The following is a 16,228-nucleotide window of genomic DNA, read 5'->3' as shown; positions in this document are numbered from 1 at the left end:
TTGTGTTTTGAGTATAGTGCATATGCACTACAGATTTCTTTCTTTAATGCACTTCTGGAAGTTTACTCTTGACTTTTCTTACCAGAGTGTTAATCCAAGGAGATCAGTTCTGAAATGCTGTCTGTTTTCAGTCACTGCAGAGGCATGCAGAATGAGGGTGGTTTGTGCACACAAACAGCTGGTTATGCTTTTGCTGTCCCATTTCTGTCTTACTGTGTTTATTCTGTGTGCATGATTGACAGCTATATGATTTGATCATACAGCTTCATAGACCTACAATGTCAGTCCATAAATGTAATGATTAAACCGGTGTATCTTTGTAGTTCTTACTAGCAATAATTTCAGTCCCCTTAACAAGAGGGGCAGTGTTTGTCATAGATAGGTGGATGGGTGATTATCTTTGAGACGTTGTCTGGGGGTCATGTGCTTTTTCACAAATTTCATGATGTCATGTTTTAGTTTTGTATTTTTATTGCACAATATCAGTGCAATAAGTGGAAATACTTCTACTATTACAGAAGAGCTATATATTTTTTGTCTACAGTTACATTACAGAAATCTGAAATACATAAAATATAAATATTTTACATTATAAGGTGTGAATATAATACCAAATTATCCATTGTCAGAGAACACACAAAAATAGACATTCCTAAGATTTCCTCAAGTTTCACTGAATTTAACTAAAACATATCATGGCAGTTTCTGTAGGAAGTTTCTTCTGCATGTGTGGCTGTTTTTGTATGCTTTGGCTTCTCCTTATGCTGCTTAGGATGTTAATCTTGGGTTAGTAAACTTCATCAGTATCTGTAAAAAGTCAACTTATACCAGCTCTCAGTCTCTGAACTCTGAAATTACTCCCTTCCACATTTGACTGCAGTCGGGACTATTGGCATTGTTCTGGGGGTGTTTGGACAAAAATTTTGAGAAGTCCTTGTTATAAAGTTCTGGCATTTTCTTTTTAAAGTACAAGTTGAATGTCTCTTAGATATTTACTTTTGGTATGTATTTGCAGCAAGTAGGAATTGAGTCTTGGATGTTGTTCCAAAATTAAGTATTTAGTGGGTTTATTGGTAGCTTTTGTATAAATGCAGTATATTATGTAGCTGGTAGTCACAAAAAGTTTGCACTAAAACTTGTTTCTGTGATAAGCAGCTTGTGGATGTAGGTGTTCTCAAATACAGTACTAGTTCTATCCCATTTTTAAACAAGATCAGCATGTTTTGTGCTGTCTAAATAATAACAGAAAAATAACAGAATTGCATTGAAGTTTATTATCACATTAGAGTTTTGAGTTTAAAAATTCTGAAAAATGACCGCAAAAAAAGTGTTGTTGCTAGGCAGGTTGGTTCCCTGCTCTGTATCTGCTGGCCTAAGTAACAAAATTTTGCAGCTTTTGACTCCTGGTAAAGCTAGATCCAGTCATGGTAAGCAAAACATCAAAAAAAGTGTCCCTGTTTTATTTGTGTATGAATGACAGTTTTGACTTCCAGTTTCACTAGCCACTTTTCAGGATAGAAAGATATTTTAAATATTTTAGAGTTAAATTTATTTCAAACTGGATCTTGAAACTTTGCACTAACAGAGAACAGACACTGAACTTTCATGTCTTGATTTATTTGGTGTCCTGTCAGTTCATTAAGGAAGTGAGGCTGAAAAGCTTCACAAGGAAGAGTGTTCTCTCAAACTCTTACTGCATGTAATTTTGTTCAGTAAGTATTAATTATCTCGGTAAGGCCTTATTTGCAATGTAAAATGGTGTATCTCACATTGCATTTCAAAAGTACTAGTGTTGCTTGGTTTGATTTAAATGCTAAATATTGTGTAAACATATTGATACTATTACATATTACACTTCATATTGTATAGCTAGTCTAGAGTAAGTTGCCACATCAAGTCATTGATACTTTCCAAAAAAGCTATGGGAATCTAATCTGCTAATAATTTTAAAAATGAGACTAAAAGGAATTTAGTGCCCAAATCTTTGGTTTAGAATCTTTATTAAAATTAAGTGAAGTTAGTACTACAATGACTTTTTAAGTTTCTATCCTAGGGTATCATTTGAGGTGATATTTGAATACCAAGTTTTAGATTATTACTTTAGAGAATTTTGCATACTTCTAATGATTTCTGTAAGTACTTTTTCTTGAGACTTCATATTACTGCTGCTTGTGCTTTTAACAGCTTTCTAACCCACTGTTTGCTATTTTATAAGTTAGTTTTTTCAGCTGGTTCCATTTAAGCATTTGAATAAGGTCCATACGGACAAACGTGTGCAGACCTCATTGGAACGAGAGGATCACACGAGCTTCTTCACCCTTGTGAACATGGGCATAATTTTGGAAGGATTGGAAGGCCTGAGCTCTTCTGTCTTAACATTCTGATGTTATATGGTAGCTTCAGTATTTAGAGGAGATAAAAGAAAGCTGGGATGTCTAGTGACTAAGGCAATACTAGGAAGAAACTACTCCTACATGTTTATGCTAGAATATTGTGATAATTTATTTATCAATATCTTTCTATTTTTGTATTTTTAATTTTTGCACTCTTTTTCTGTTCTAATGGCTGCCCTTCGGGATAGGCTGACCTCTGCTCTCCGTATGACATCCTGCAGTCGGATATTCGTCACATTCGAAAGACTGTTGACACTCTGCTCGCCCTCGGGGAGAAACCCCCACAATCAACTTCTACTTTTCGCTCCTGGGATCTAATAGGCTTTTGTCTTTTCCATATACTTTTTATAGTCTTGATGTATATAACTTATCACTGGAATTTGCTAACAGCATAACCTGTTCGCATGTGCGCACAAACTTTCTGCTTTGTCTCTGACAAATTACAGGTACTTAATTTCCTTCCTTTGCCTTACAAGCTTCTCCCTTTCCCTGGCTTCCCTTCCTTGTAATATCTTTATTAATCTCTTGAAATTGGAGAGAGGAGTAGCATCTTGAAGGCAAGTCCCATGTCTTCTATCCCCTCCTGCTGTAGTTTAAGAACTTATGTACCTCTTTATTTTTAGTTTTTCTTTCATGTTGCATAGACTACTTACTGAATGTGTTAAAGCAGCTCCTCTTATTCCACTTTTGGGTGCAGGCTAGATGAGTATCACAAGCTAAGTAGAACTGAGCCTCTTACCTGTGAAAATCCAAGAATGCTGCAGATAGTGAAGCAGCTTCGGCTGGCACTTCCAGCACGTGATAGTATTTTCTGTGTGGGTGCCAATTATTCCTGCACATACTGTGTTAAGAGCACTTAAAGAACTATCTCTCAAATTACTGTGATTTTTAAATTCTATATATTAACAAGAGTACTGTAACTTTAAAGATTATTGTTCATTTCTACTGTTCTGATTAAATTCTATACTGGAGTAGTTATGTTTTCCTATGGTAGAATAATCTTTTTCTTCTGTTACACGAACAGTGTTGAACTCCTTTTAAACTCTTTCTACAGTAGACCCCAAAGGTGTAAATTAGCAGTGGGTGTGAGCAAGCCATAGAATCCAAGGGACTTTAGAATGTTTCTGGATGAAGATCATGCAGTACAGTGAGACAGTTTGGGAATAAGCTATTGGATTCCTTTACCTGCCATTCTTTTATGTGGTGTCAAGCAAGTCCCATCGTTATCTTCTCTGTTTCATCACCTGTGAAAATGCAGATTCTGTTTGTTTGTTTGTTTGTTTGTGTAACCAATGGAGCAAAGCCTATGTAGCTGGGAAAACAAATCCTCTGGGAAGACTCTAGCTTTTCCATCCTACCAGGTTTTAGAGAGCAGCTTAAGAGATACATTAGCCAGGAACTATTTTGGTATGTTTGAACTCTGCCTATGGTTAGACTGCTGGGCTGATGACCTCCATTTCCCTTCCAGTTCTGTGTTCTGTTCATCTACTCTGAAACTTAAAATAAGACAATTATTGGATTTTCTCCTTATTGACATGAAATATGCAAATGAAAATTGATTGAAAAATACAAACCCTCGAGTATAAACCCATATTGGAGTTGCAATATTGGCCTTAATGCTGTTGCCTAAATTTGTAACTCAGTCTCAGGCTAGCTAACCAAAGGACTTGAGTTTTGTGTCTTGGAAATACATGCATTCGTTTTCCCCTGTCTAGAATATAATAAAATTAGCTGTAGACTTTTAGAGTATAACTAGGATAAGAACTTGTATGTTACTGATTATTCTGGCTGTACAGTTATTATTTAATGCTGCTCTATAAATATGACCACTCCACAGATACTTGTAAAGTTTTATTTAAAAACTTTTAAATGCAGTTCTATTCCTGGTTTCTGTGGCTTAAATATATAGATATAGATAGGTAGATAGATACATATATATATATATATATATATATATATATATATATATATATATATATGTAAAGTAGCAAATGTATTATTAGATACTTATTTTACAATGAAAAAATTAACTTCAGATGATGGATAAATCAAAACTTTAAAGGGTTTGATGTCTGCAAGCTTCCAGTGCATACACATAACGACTTTATTGCAAAGAATGTCATCTGTGACCAGGCAAGAGTTCAGTGAGTGGTTCAAAGCTTTTTATTTGGTATGTAGCTATAGACTTGAGCCTTCATCCTGCACAGGCCTGTCTTCTAACCGTGTGCCTAATTTCAGCAATTCCAACAGCAGACACTTGTTTACTCAGTCACACCTTGACATTTAAGCTTCCACTTTAAACAGACCTTTGTTTTGATTTTTGTGGTCTTGTTCTAATTATTTTGCTTTTCTGATGAAACTGAGTGACATGTTGCTTGAATCAGTTCAGAATCTATTAATATGTTTCTCTGTAATCCAGTCTTAGCATTTGAGACAGAAGTGATGTCTTCTGTAGGGCTGGGATTTTGCTATTGCTCCCATAAGTGGTAAACAGGTCTCCTGTCAATGCTTTGTGTTGTGCCCTTCTTCTATAGTGCTGAACTACACGGATGAGTACATGTTTTCAAATTAGAAGACCATGTTGAGAAAGCTTTTGCTACCATCCTGTAATACACGTCTGTCTCACTGTCTAATAATAGCACATCTGATTATCCACTGTATCCAACAGTTTGGAGGGTGGTAAGAGGAGTAATCAGTGCGTTTTGCATTTTCAGTATGCAAAAATGGAAGTTCATGTCTTCAGTGGTTTTGAATGCTTTATCAGAGTAGACACTGGGCTAGGAACTGAACTACTGCACTCTGCCAGTGTAGACTAAGTGAACATCCCCCTGTCACAGTGACACTTAACTCTCAAACTTGTCCGAAGTCCTAACTTTGTATATTGCTTACCATGCAAACAGTGTCATCATTTAGTTACTTAGGGACCATTTTCTCTGTGTTCTCAGCTATAATAATATCTGGTATTTAAAGCGTAGCATTTTGGTATTTTTGGGGGGTTGTTATTGATTACACTTCCAAATATCTATAACTCTTAAAGGGAAAGAAATAGTGAAATTACCCTTACATTTTCTAAGTCTGAATATAATAAAGTTTCTCTAAATATATTTCAAACATAATGCACATATGAAAAATATCTATATTTCCATCTCTGAAGTCAGTAATTCTTACACTAAATGGGGAACTGGAAACTAAAACATCATTAATCTATTCTAATAGGTTCTTTGCTAAATTCAGAGTCCTGTTTCTGTGCTGCTGTTCCGTGTCTTTAGTACTTTAGGACCAAACAGTTCAACTCTGTGATGGTTCCACCTCTTTCAGGAGATGTCAATACTGAGATATCCAGTTAGATGTAATTGGTACTTACTGCTCATAGCCAGTCACATAATTAAGTTGATCTCCTTGAGTTAAAAAAAAAAAAAAAAGAAGTGTGCGCTGTAGTTCACCCCATATTCATTAATAACACTAATTATATTTGCTCCTCTGTTTCTTTTCCCATTCATTTTTTTCCATTTCAATGATCATCAGAGATTTCCTAATAAATTGGTTTCCAATCTGTACTATGCCCATCATATTACTTACCTCTTATGTCCTGTGGAGGTAATCTCATCCATACTGCAATAAAATAATAAATATAGCTTGTAGTGGATATTCTTGCAGGCAAACTGTGTTTTCACTGGATCACAAGCGGCATTTTGATGTGAGGATTTGGCTTTCTTTTCCCTTGATCCAAAAAAAAGAAGTATTTTCAGGTGCAGTGGGATGCAGTGTAATAGTTCTTCAAATGCCTCTTGTGTCTTAACAAGTTTTTATAGCTGAAAGCTGTATATAGATCCCATTGTGCTCCTAATAAATGTTCTGAAAGTTGAAGTTTATGTGAATGGGGACTGAATTAGATCTGAGCAAATATTTGATACAGTTTTCTACTCAGTATGCATTAATAAGTTACCAAAGAATTGGCATGCCATTGTTTTTCAAAAAATTTTTTCTCCTGTTACAAAAAAACCCCCAAAAACCCAGTCATACGTGAAGGTTGAGAAAAAAATGGTACAGTTGGTTTTGTGAACCTTTGCCATTTCTTTCATTTTTAGAACACAAGCTGTATTATGCAGAAAGAGCTGTAGAAAAATACTGTAAGGTAATGACCTATTCTGCTTTGATGATACAAAACACTCATTACTTTCTCAGAATTTAATATGTAAGTTTATGGTATAATTGGTATTTCCCTTGTAAGATTCTGTTTTCTCTTAATGTTTCATGTGTGTCTTGTCTTTATTAAGGTTTTTGTTCCTTGAAGTTTCAGATCACTGGTTTCTGTTCTGTTGGAATAAAACTGTGAGGGATTTTATAAAATATGTGGTCTACTTTTAAATTTTATGGCTCAAAGTCATAATGTATTAAAGAATCCAAAGCCCATCATCAGCAATTACAGTTTTGCAAATATTTCCAATTTGTTGAATGTGTAGAAGATACACCTATCTAGATGTCTAACTGGCTATGACTCCAAATACATAATTTTGCATCTGCAGTATAGCCTGAATTACTGTGCTTCTTTATATCTCTTTTCATTTGTACTTGAAATGGTAGTTCATTGCATCTAAGCATATATAGACATCAACAGTAATAGTGGAAAAGGAAAAAAAATATAAAAGGACATCATTTTAAATTGCCTTAGATATATGAAAAAGTAAATATTTGCTATAGCTTTCTTTTCCAACTCTTTAGAAAGAAAATTGGCCTTGACCTAAAAAAAAAGTAAAGGCTGAGTGTATTGCACATAAGTTTGCTTAAGTGTAATGCCCTGAAGTTTCTTTTATTGACTTCCCACTTCAAAATAGTTGACTTTGAACATGAAATGATGGGCATACATGAACTTAGGTTTTTTAATTTGTGCTTTGAGAATTTGCACATTCCAGTATTCATTTTTTTATTAATATTTTTCCCTGTAGATCTGAAATCTCATTTTCTACGAATACAAGGAAGAAAGAGAAAGGCTCTTGCTGAGTCATGGGATTCCATTTCTCTTTATTTTTGCTAACAAATTCAGACAGTTGGGCCCTGCTCTTATCGTGGTGTGGTCATTTTACCACTTACCAATTTGATATTATAGCAGCAATGTCTTTATTATAAATACTTACTGTATCTGAATTGCCAAGCTGCTTGCCCTGCTATAAACTAATTCAAACAGTTGTCTTGACTTTGAAGACATCCAGTATCAAAGAAAATAGATATGTATGTGAAGTGTGTTACATATTCTTGAGGGCTTAATGTCATTGTGTATTTTTGGCTTTCTTCTATCCTAAATCAGACATTTTGTTCCAGGATTAGAAACTTGCTTTGGCAAGCACATGCACACGTGTACATTTGTGGGTACGCCTGTGGTACTGTCTCTTTGTGCTGTTTGGTGATTCAGCCTCCTGCTGCTGCCTCCTTTTTGTGCACTTCTTAACGCTTTTTTTCCTTCAGGAGTTTGTTCTTCTGCTTCATGATGAGTGTGAAAACATCTTTATCCATTCAAAATGGCCATGTCTGTAGAAGGTGGTTTGCCTCCAACAAGTGATTTAAGTTCCTTTGTGTTCTTAGAGAGAAAAAAGGCAGTAAAAATATATTAGATCTTCATTTTTGTAGTGAATAGAGAGATTGGTGCTGCTGTGTGGCAGCCTTTCCCACCGCAATTGTTTTAGGCTGGTCTTGTAGAATTAGTATCTATTTCTTTGATCTGTTCAGGGGTGTTTTTAGAGAGAAAATTCACACTTCTTCATTCACTAAGGGTTATGCAGTTGAAACTATTGTAATTGGACAGAGATTTTATTAAATGTGTGGGTAGGTGGGTGAAGTTGAGTCTCCTCAGAGTCAGGGGCAAGTTCTCCTCTTGGTTGGTCAGGCATTTGCTTCAAAATGCTAGGATTTAAGGTAAGCTTTGAAATCTCCATGGTGTGCAGCTTCACAGCTGCTGTCAGTGGTTTCCAGTTGTATATGGTGAGGGAATGAGGCAAGGCATGGAAAAGAGAGACAGCAGCTGAACTTTAATATGGAGACACCTGGGATGTCAGTTACTGCTATTACGGCAGGCTGTCGTTTGTGCTTTGGATTCCATCCTTGGCAAGATTTGACTTAGTCTGAGAAGTAAATATGTGACTCAAAAACTCTGATTTGAAAAGTATGTGACACAGGGTTGATGAAAGCCATTTACAAAGCTTTAAAGATAGTGTTTAGGGCTTACATATCAGAACTGATTTGTGACACATTAAGAGAAGTTTGTCATTTTTAGGAGATAGTATCAGTCTCATTGTCAAGTTTGAAAAGTTCATTGTGGCCGTGTATTTAGCTGCAGAATTATAAAATCTTAGCCAAGTTCCACATGCTTCATAAGAGAAATCTGTCAAGTGTGTATGTTGTGAGCACTAACATAGAATGATACATAAAAAAGTTATGTGGTGGGAAACTTTTCACTCCTACAACACAGTTGCATGGTCCTGTGTTTTTATAGACTTCCTAGGACAGCTTTTCTGATTGGAGTATGCATCTTGTAAATACTGCAGGTGGAGAGAGGTTGCTTCTTTCAAACTAAATTACTATGCTGTATTTAAAATAATTCGATAATACTCGCCTTTAAAAACAGAAAGAAAACATATTGGATGGGGTTTTTATAGGAAATGGGGCATGCATTGCCTTATGCTTTTAGTGCAAATGTGCTTATAAACAACTGCAAAAATCCTAGCAAGAGGACATGACAGAACAGCTCAGTGAGTGCTGCAAGGTGCCACAAAAACGGTGGGTTTGGAATTTGAATTTTTCTTAAGTAAACGTCCTTGGCCATTGTGGTTTAGCAAATCTGACTTCAATAGCAAAATGTAGAATGTTTTCAAACATAAATATCTAGCGAGGTAGGTTTTCTTTAAAGTTGGGTTTTTGGGTTCAGTCTATACCCTTCAGCCATGTAATGCCAGTCCCTTAGTTTTCAGATACTGGATTCAGCAGGCCTTCTTATTAAATACCTTTTGTCTAGCATGGAAGAATAATGAAATATTGCCATGCTAAGGGCCGCCAAAATCTGTGAAACGGGAGCCTACTGTGCAAGGACACTGGAAAGAAGTAGAAGAGTGGAAAGAGTAATATTTCACTTCAGGTGTCTGATCTGTATTCTCAAGTAATATTAATATAATTATTTAAAAAAAAAATTCAAAATCAGAGCATTGTGGATTTTTAGATGAACTGGCTCCCAGGACAGTAGATTGGCAAAATGTCTAATAGAAATCACACCTCTGTAGTATAAGAATGTTGGGGGGATGGGTTTCCCCTTCTGTTTGATATCACTGTATCTACCTTACGTATACTCCAGTGCTAATTGGTATCAGTTTCGTAGTTTGCATCCTAAACTGTATGATTTTCTGGAAAAGACAGAGAAATAAAAGTTGGGGGAAGCCATCAATGAAAGCTTGCAGGTCAGTATTTCAGTCAGAAGAGCAAACAAGAATGAACTGCAGAACTCAGCATCTTTACTTACATGATCAGTTTATGGTAGGTAGGTTTGGAATGGAAATGTGGCTGATGACCTGGAATGGCTGCAGGATGGGGGTAGTTCCTTGGCCTGACTGGACAAGTAGTTGCAGCAGAGAGGGGGCAGAGTGGCCAACAGGAACCAGGAGGCAGTTGCCACAGTAGTTTGGTCAATGTGTATCAGAATCAATAAACTCAGTAGAAGTAGTAACTCAGCATTAGTAAGAATATTACTATCTATACTATCTTCCATGTGGTGAAATGAGTGTTGTCCATCTCCTGCTAACCCACTCAGCCAAGCTCTTTGAAAATTATCTGTTTGAAGTTGTTTCTGGGTCTTAAAAAAAGCTTTAAAACATAAGAAATACTAAAAAAGCTTCAGTAGTAAAATATAAAATGTAAACAAAATACAGTATGAGTTACCAGTATGAGACGCTGTGATTGTGAATGAAGTTTGGCTCTTATCTTCAGGTTTAGTAGTTAACAGGTACATTTTGCAGTTTTTCCTCTCATTGAAGCTGGAGTGGAGTGTGAGGAAATTCACAGGAAATTTAAGCAAGCTAAATGTTTTTTATGCATAAGGGAAATATTCATTAATGAAAGAAAGTCATAAACATCAGAAGTAGTGGAACAGCTGTTTAGGATTGATACTTTTCTGGCCCACTAGAGGAAGTCTCCTGAGCAAGGACTGGACAAGAGTGGAAGGAGATAAAAACAATTAAACATAGGTGAATAGCGAAAAAAAGACTGAATGAATTGTTCTTGTGTGTAGCAGTTCTGTTTTATTGAGTTGTAAGGGTCCACAGGAGTCAAGGAAGGGACTAGAACTGAAAAAAACGTGTCATGAGAAGAGAGGTTGAAGAGATCAGTGAGGTTTAAATTGAAGAAGTAATCAATATGAGGAAGTGTGGAAAAGGACCATGAATTGCATTAAGATAAAATAAGGGACCCTTAGTTAACATTGCAGATGCAAGAGGAATATTCAGTAGAAGACAGGCAGTTAATTAAAACAGAATCTCAAATGCTTCAGTAGTTTTAAAAGCTGAAAGTTTATTGAATAACCAAGATAATCAATAGTGAGAATATCAAAACCACCCTCTCTTTCCAAAAAAACAGTATTCCAGGTCTGCTGATGGTCATGTATGGATGCATAGGGAAGGAATGGGTTAGATCACACAGGTGTTGCCTTTTTCATGCCTAAAGCAATGACTTACAGCTTAGGGACTTCAGGAGCCAGACACTGTTTCCATGTGTTTGTGTTTAACAGCATTGTTTGAATTTTTCTCTTACCTGTATATTTTTGTCATCCCACTTATGCTTTTGGCTTCCATGTTGTGGCAGTGAGTCTCACAGTTGTAACTATGGTTTATGTGATGTAGTCTGGCTTTTCCATTTATTTATTATAGACCTGCTGCCCAATTTCATTGATTTCTTAACAAGAATACCCAGTTACATTGAGAAAAACTTTTTAAAGAGAGGGCCAGTCATGACACAAGGCTGCCCCTCTAAGGCTTTCTCCAATTATTTCATGGGTGGATGGCTTCCTCTCCCTGTAGGAGATACAGTATTTACTGCTTGACTGTCTTCTGCTGCAACAGCCTCTGTGGACAGCTAGTGTGTTCCATCCTGGCCATGACTGCTGTGTCCTTATGGTGAATAAAGTTGATTTCTGAGTGTTTCAAATAAGGTGCAAATACTCAACAAAACAGTTTGCCCATTGAATGCACAACATTGCACACACTTCCCTGTATGTGCTACTGTGTAGTTTTCAAGGTGCATATCCTGGGACCTGTCTAGAGCTTAGCGGGAGAATGGGGTTTTTTGGTTTGCTTTTTTTAAAAAAGTCAGCCTTCCATCCCCCATCTCACACATATGTCATAGCAGGGCAAATGCCGTGTCGTCCTACTTTGTAGGTCAAAGTTTGGTGCGTGCTTGCTGGCCCTCACTCTTAGCTGTTTACATGCTGTAATGACTACAGAACAACTTGGTTTTGGTTTCTGGGGCCCAGAATATTAACAGATCTCTCACTAACTCTTAGGTGTAGTGGGAACAAAATCAGGGACTTTCTGTCAAAATCACAGGAAGTTCTTTTTAATTAAAAATAGGAAATGATTCCTGCTTGCTGGGCTTTGTGTTCCAAATGTGATCATGTGAACTGAGGTTCTGCAGTGAGTATTGAATATTCTAATTTTTACTCCTTTTTTTGTCTTTTTCTAGGAGAAGCTCTGCCTACCACATCACATCCTAGAAGAAAAGGGCTTGGTAAAAGTGAGCATAACAGTTCAAGCATTGCTAGATGTAACCACAATGAAACAAGCTTTATTCACATGAAACTACTCTCTCTGCTGTTACCAGCTACACTGTGCCATGAAAGAATCAAAAAACTGCCCATTTTTTCAAACTGCATTGAAAACAACTCCAGTACTCCAAGTGTATTCTTATGATTTTAAACCCATGTTTCAGACTGTACGTATGTGTCGAACTACAAAGCAGAAACTGAACAGAAACATTTTCTAGGGGAAGTTGGCGCTTCACTGCTTTTATAGCTCACTTTGTACAGTACTTACTAAAACAACCACTTCTCTGCCACTTAAAATCGTGTGGAGTACACAGCTGTCTTGCAGCAAGATACCTTTGTATTACTAAAGTAAGAATCACTGTAATCACCTGGGGGGAGGGAGAAGGGAGAGTAAATCAGACTGCTACCACCTTAGGTTTTTCTGCAGTTGTTTCAGGCTATTGCCTTTTAAAAATATCCAGACATAAAATATTTATATAAATATTATTTATTAGTGAGTTGTTATTCATCCTTTGGATGCAAAATGTAAATTAGGAAACTGTATTTTATTACTGCTTTTTTTGTGGTTAAACACTTTATTTTAATATAAATACGTAGTTATTTTTTATTCTACTTGGTGTGCAGTAGCTCTAGATCTCCGTAAATTGTATTTTCTAACATGTAAGATAAAAAGCAAACAAAATAGGTGCTTCTATTAAAAGAACAGCTAGCTGGAATGGCATTCTTTATTTCTTGAATCTGTAGAACATTGGTAAAAAATTGTCTGCATTCCATTGAGTTTCCTACATTCCAGTAACACCTCTCCCCTCACTAGACTAAATTGGCTGAAAGTGAGAGCACACCCATTTTATTTGTATATAGATGTTTAAAAACAAAACAAAACAAAAAAACAACAAAAGGAAATATGTAAACTTGAAAAATAAATGTGAACAAATATTTTTGATTGCTTATTTTACTATGCACAAGACATTTAACTTTTGCCACAACAAAATGAATTATGTGCATTAGGATCATGTGTCTTGAAATGTAATTTTGCACTGTAACTTGATTTCTTTTAAAGATTACAGCACTACAGAACAAATAGTAAAAAATAGCACAACAACATTAACAAAATTCACCAGGTAGCCAAAAAATTAACTTCAGTGATTCCTTCAAGAGGAGGAAAAATGATTGAAATTGCCAAAGGCAGTCTCAAAGACCCGATCTTCCAGATCCAACCTACCTGCATACAGTGCTTCTCTTTAAAAGTATCCACAGAATTAAGCACAATGTTCTGTAGTGCACATTTGCAGCATCAGACCTCTACTTCCACGTCAGCAATAGGAAATGAAAGTTCTTCTCCTTATCACCACATTACATTTTTCAAAGAGATTTTTAAAAGCATAATTTATTATTAAGGCATCATAAAGTTCCAGCACAGTCATTCTTCTGCTATCTGGTACATCCCATTTTCATTCACACAAGAAGCCAGTGATGGGATTTGGGCAAGCAGGACAGGGCAGCTGCATGTGGTGAAAAGGGAAGCTGGCTGGGGACACATAAGCAGGGAGTTTGAAAGGTAGAGTGGCAAAAAAAAGAGGCAGGGGGGTGGGAGGACTAAATATTTAAGCAAGAGGACGTGGAGAGAACTGTTTTATGAAGGGTTTTGGGCAGAGTGATGCATGTATGTCACTACTCCCTCCCGAGGCAGCTGCACACGTGTTCACAGGCACCACATTTACACCCACGTGTGTTCGGATCTGAACGCAGACCACACACTTCAGCAGCCCCCCTTGCCAGCGGGCTGGGAGGTAGTGACAGCAGCGTGGGAGGAGGAGGAAAGTGGGCTCGCAGACAATGAGACAGGCAGTATGCATGGAATATCCAGTTACTTCAACCAAAGCAAAAACATTCATTTTATAGAGGGAACATTGCCTGAAATTGTAATTTGATCGGCAGCTAGCATATTGTTTCCTATAAAATGTACTGTGCACTTTAACACTAAATGAAAATGTATTTTAATATTTTACAGGGCTGCACAAATATCTGTTTTGTCAAAAAAGCACGAGCAATGTAAAGAAAATAAGTTTTCAAGTCAGAGTTTATCAAATTTTAAAAGCATTCAAGGATCAAGTATAAAAATAGGAATATTGATTTCTGCGTCTTGAGGGATAAAATGCAGGTTTCCTGAGTATTTTTTTACAATGTATATATGGCAACATGAAGCTTTGTAATTATTATTATTTTGACAAATCTTGGTTTTTCATAATTAAAATTTTGTTTTTCTCCTGATAGTGTCTTTCAGTATTTGCTTGAAGTTGGCTGTAAATAAATAGCTCTCAGTATTTTGTAATACAGCTTTTTTTATGCAGTCTTAACCTGTACGGCTAAAAAGAGAATCTTCATGATCCTTTGTACAATATTTATATGTGCAATAAAACATGCATGGCAAATCTCTAATACCCTCTGCAGTGAACATAATGTATATAGAAAATCTTTACTGTAGTTACAATTAAACTATATTATTTGCAGAAACCCTTTAATGGCTATCCCTGTGACTGATGATTTCTTGTAAAGGAGAGGGTAGTTGGAGACCTTAACACCGGAAATGATGGGCTTGGGGATGGGGAAAGATGAGGTGATGCAAATAAAGGAATTTTGCAGCTGAAGTAGGCATGAGATCCATCTGGTAGCTGTTGGGCGCCTGCAATGTTCTCCCTGCAGCTTTGCTGCTCCTGTTGTGCCTCCTGCCAGTCCATCAGTGCCAGTGAATTACCTGCCCTTGGCTGCCAGGGCTGGGCTCAGGGAGATGGGGGAGACCCCTCCTTCAGTCTGCTCCTGCTCACATTGGTGCGTGAGAGTTGTTCGTTTTACTGCCGACACTTCTCTCTACAGGGCAGCCTTTTCTCCTTCTGAAATGTAGAGATTGCTCTGCAGCTTTCTGCTTCAGCAAACAAAAACCTGGAGATTCCTTGATAGTACTGAATCCACCAGTAAACACAGTAAAGCCTTCAGCCCTGGGGATAACCCAGTGTGCCAGGGCTGTGCTCAGCTGCTTTGCTCTGCCCCTGCCTGCAGAAACAAGGAGCAGCTCACAGCATCCAGCTCTCTTTTGCCCATGCAGGTTTCTGAAGTACTCCAAGTACAGATTCTCCTTGATTCCAATTTCTCTAACAGAGTGCCTTTACCTTAGTGAACAGGTGACTTTATGGGCTGTACTTTTTCACATTTGATAATGGATTTTGGAAGCAGAGGATCTTTCTGCAATAATTTCCTTGCAGTGCATACAGTTGTATCTTCCCAGCCTTCAGAGTTTACTTCATAAATAAATAGATGCAAGATTGATAAAAGTCAATGCATAATTTAAGGCTGTCACCAGCAGCAGCCCCCCTGTAACCTAGAATCTAGCAGGAGCCAGAGACACAGGAGAGCATTCAGCACTGCTTAAAAAAGGAAACCCATCCTCCATCTCTTCGGAGTATTTCCTCTGGCAGGAGCAAGTCAACGTTTGAGCAACGATTGAGGTCCAGCTGAACGCTGAGAAAGCTGAGTTTACAAGTGATGACTTGCAGCTTACTGGAACAATCTGTGTTCTTGTCCAAGGTAGCTGGCCAAATTATACCACCAAGAGCTATTTTAGATCTACAACTGTCAAGACTAAATTCTACCATCTTTTGTAAAATTAAGCATACTTGATTTCAGCAATAAGCTTTCAGATCATCGAGACAGCAATTGCTTTTTTCAGATCTATTTAGCAGTCTCCTCTCAGTCCTGTCAAATTGAAGATAAACAGTACAAGTCTTTCACACTCTTAAGAATCAATGGCAAGTGGAGAAAAGAAATTTTCTACTACAGACTGCTTTCTTCACATGTTTTTGAAGAGTTCTTTTCTGTAAGTATCATCCATGAAATAACCCCATTTGCTTGATAATGCACAGGACAGTAAACTACTGTGCACAGCAGGGTTTTGTCTGCATTCTCCACCAGACTTGGTCCTTGGAAGGGATTTACACAGGCCAAGGAAAAACACTCCTACCACTTGAGATTAATTAGGTAGCTT

At 37.0% G+C, this 16,228-nt stretch overlaps 1 protein-coding gene across 4 annotated transcripts in view; it reads left to right on the top strand.

Moving 5' to 3' along the window:
* The window catches only part of LRCH1 (leucine rich repeats and calponin homology domain containing 1), a 116,326-nt gene extending 101,698 nt beyond the window's left edge, over positions 1-14,628 (top strand). For 3 of the 4 annotated variants that reach the window (XM_066176175.1, XM_066176171.1, XM_066176172.1), the window contains 2 exons: positions 2,582-2,839; positions 12,108-12,194. In XM_066176175.1, the coding sequence (XP_066032272.1) occupies positions 2,582-2,788 (207 nt within the window). In that variant the 3' untranslated portion in view covers positions 2,789-2,839; positions 12,108-12,194. Of the gene's footprint in view, positions 1-2,581; positions 2,840-12,107 lie in introns of all 4 variants that reach the window. The other variant, XM_066176173.1, reaches the window with a different exon arrangement.
* Positions 14,629-16,228: the final 1,600 nt, after the last annotated feature.

Source organism: Chamaea fasciata, unplaced genomic scaffold (genome assembly GCF_029207755.1).
Source record: "Chamaea fasciata isolate MVZ Bird 193981 ecotype frontalis unplaced genomic scaffold, bChaFas1.0.hap1 SCAF_2, whole genome shotgun sequence".
NCBI lineage: Eukaryota > Metazoa > Chordata > Aves > Passeriformes > Sylviidae > Chamaea > Chamaea fasciata.
This window is presented reverse-complemented; position numbering and strand designations above follow the sequence as displayed.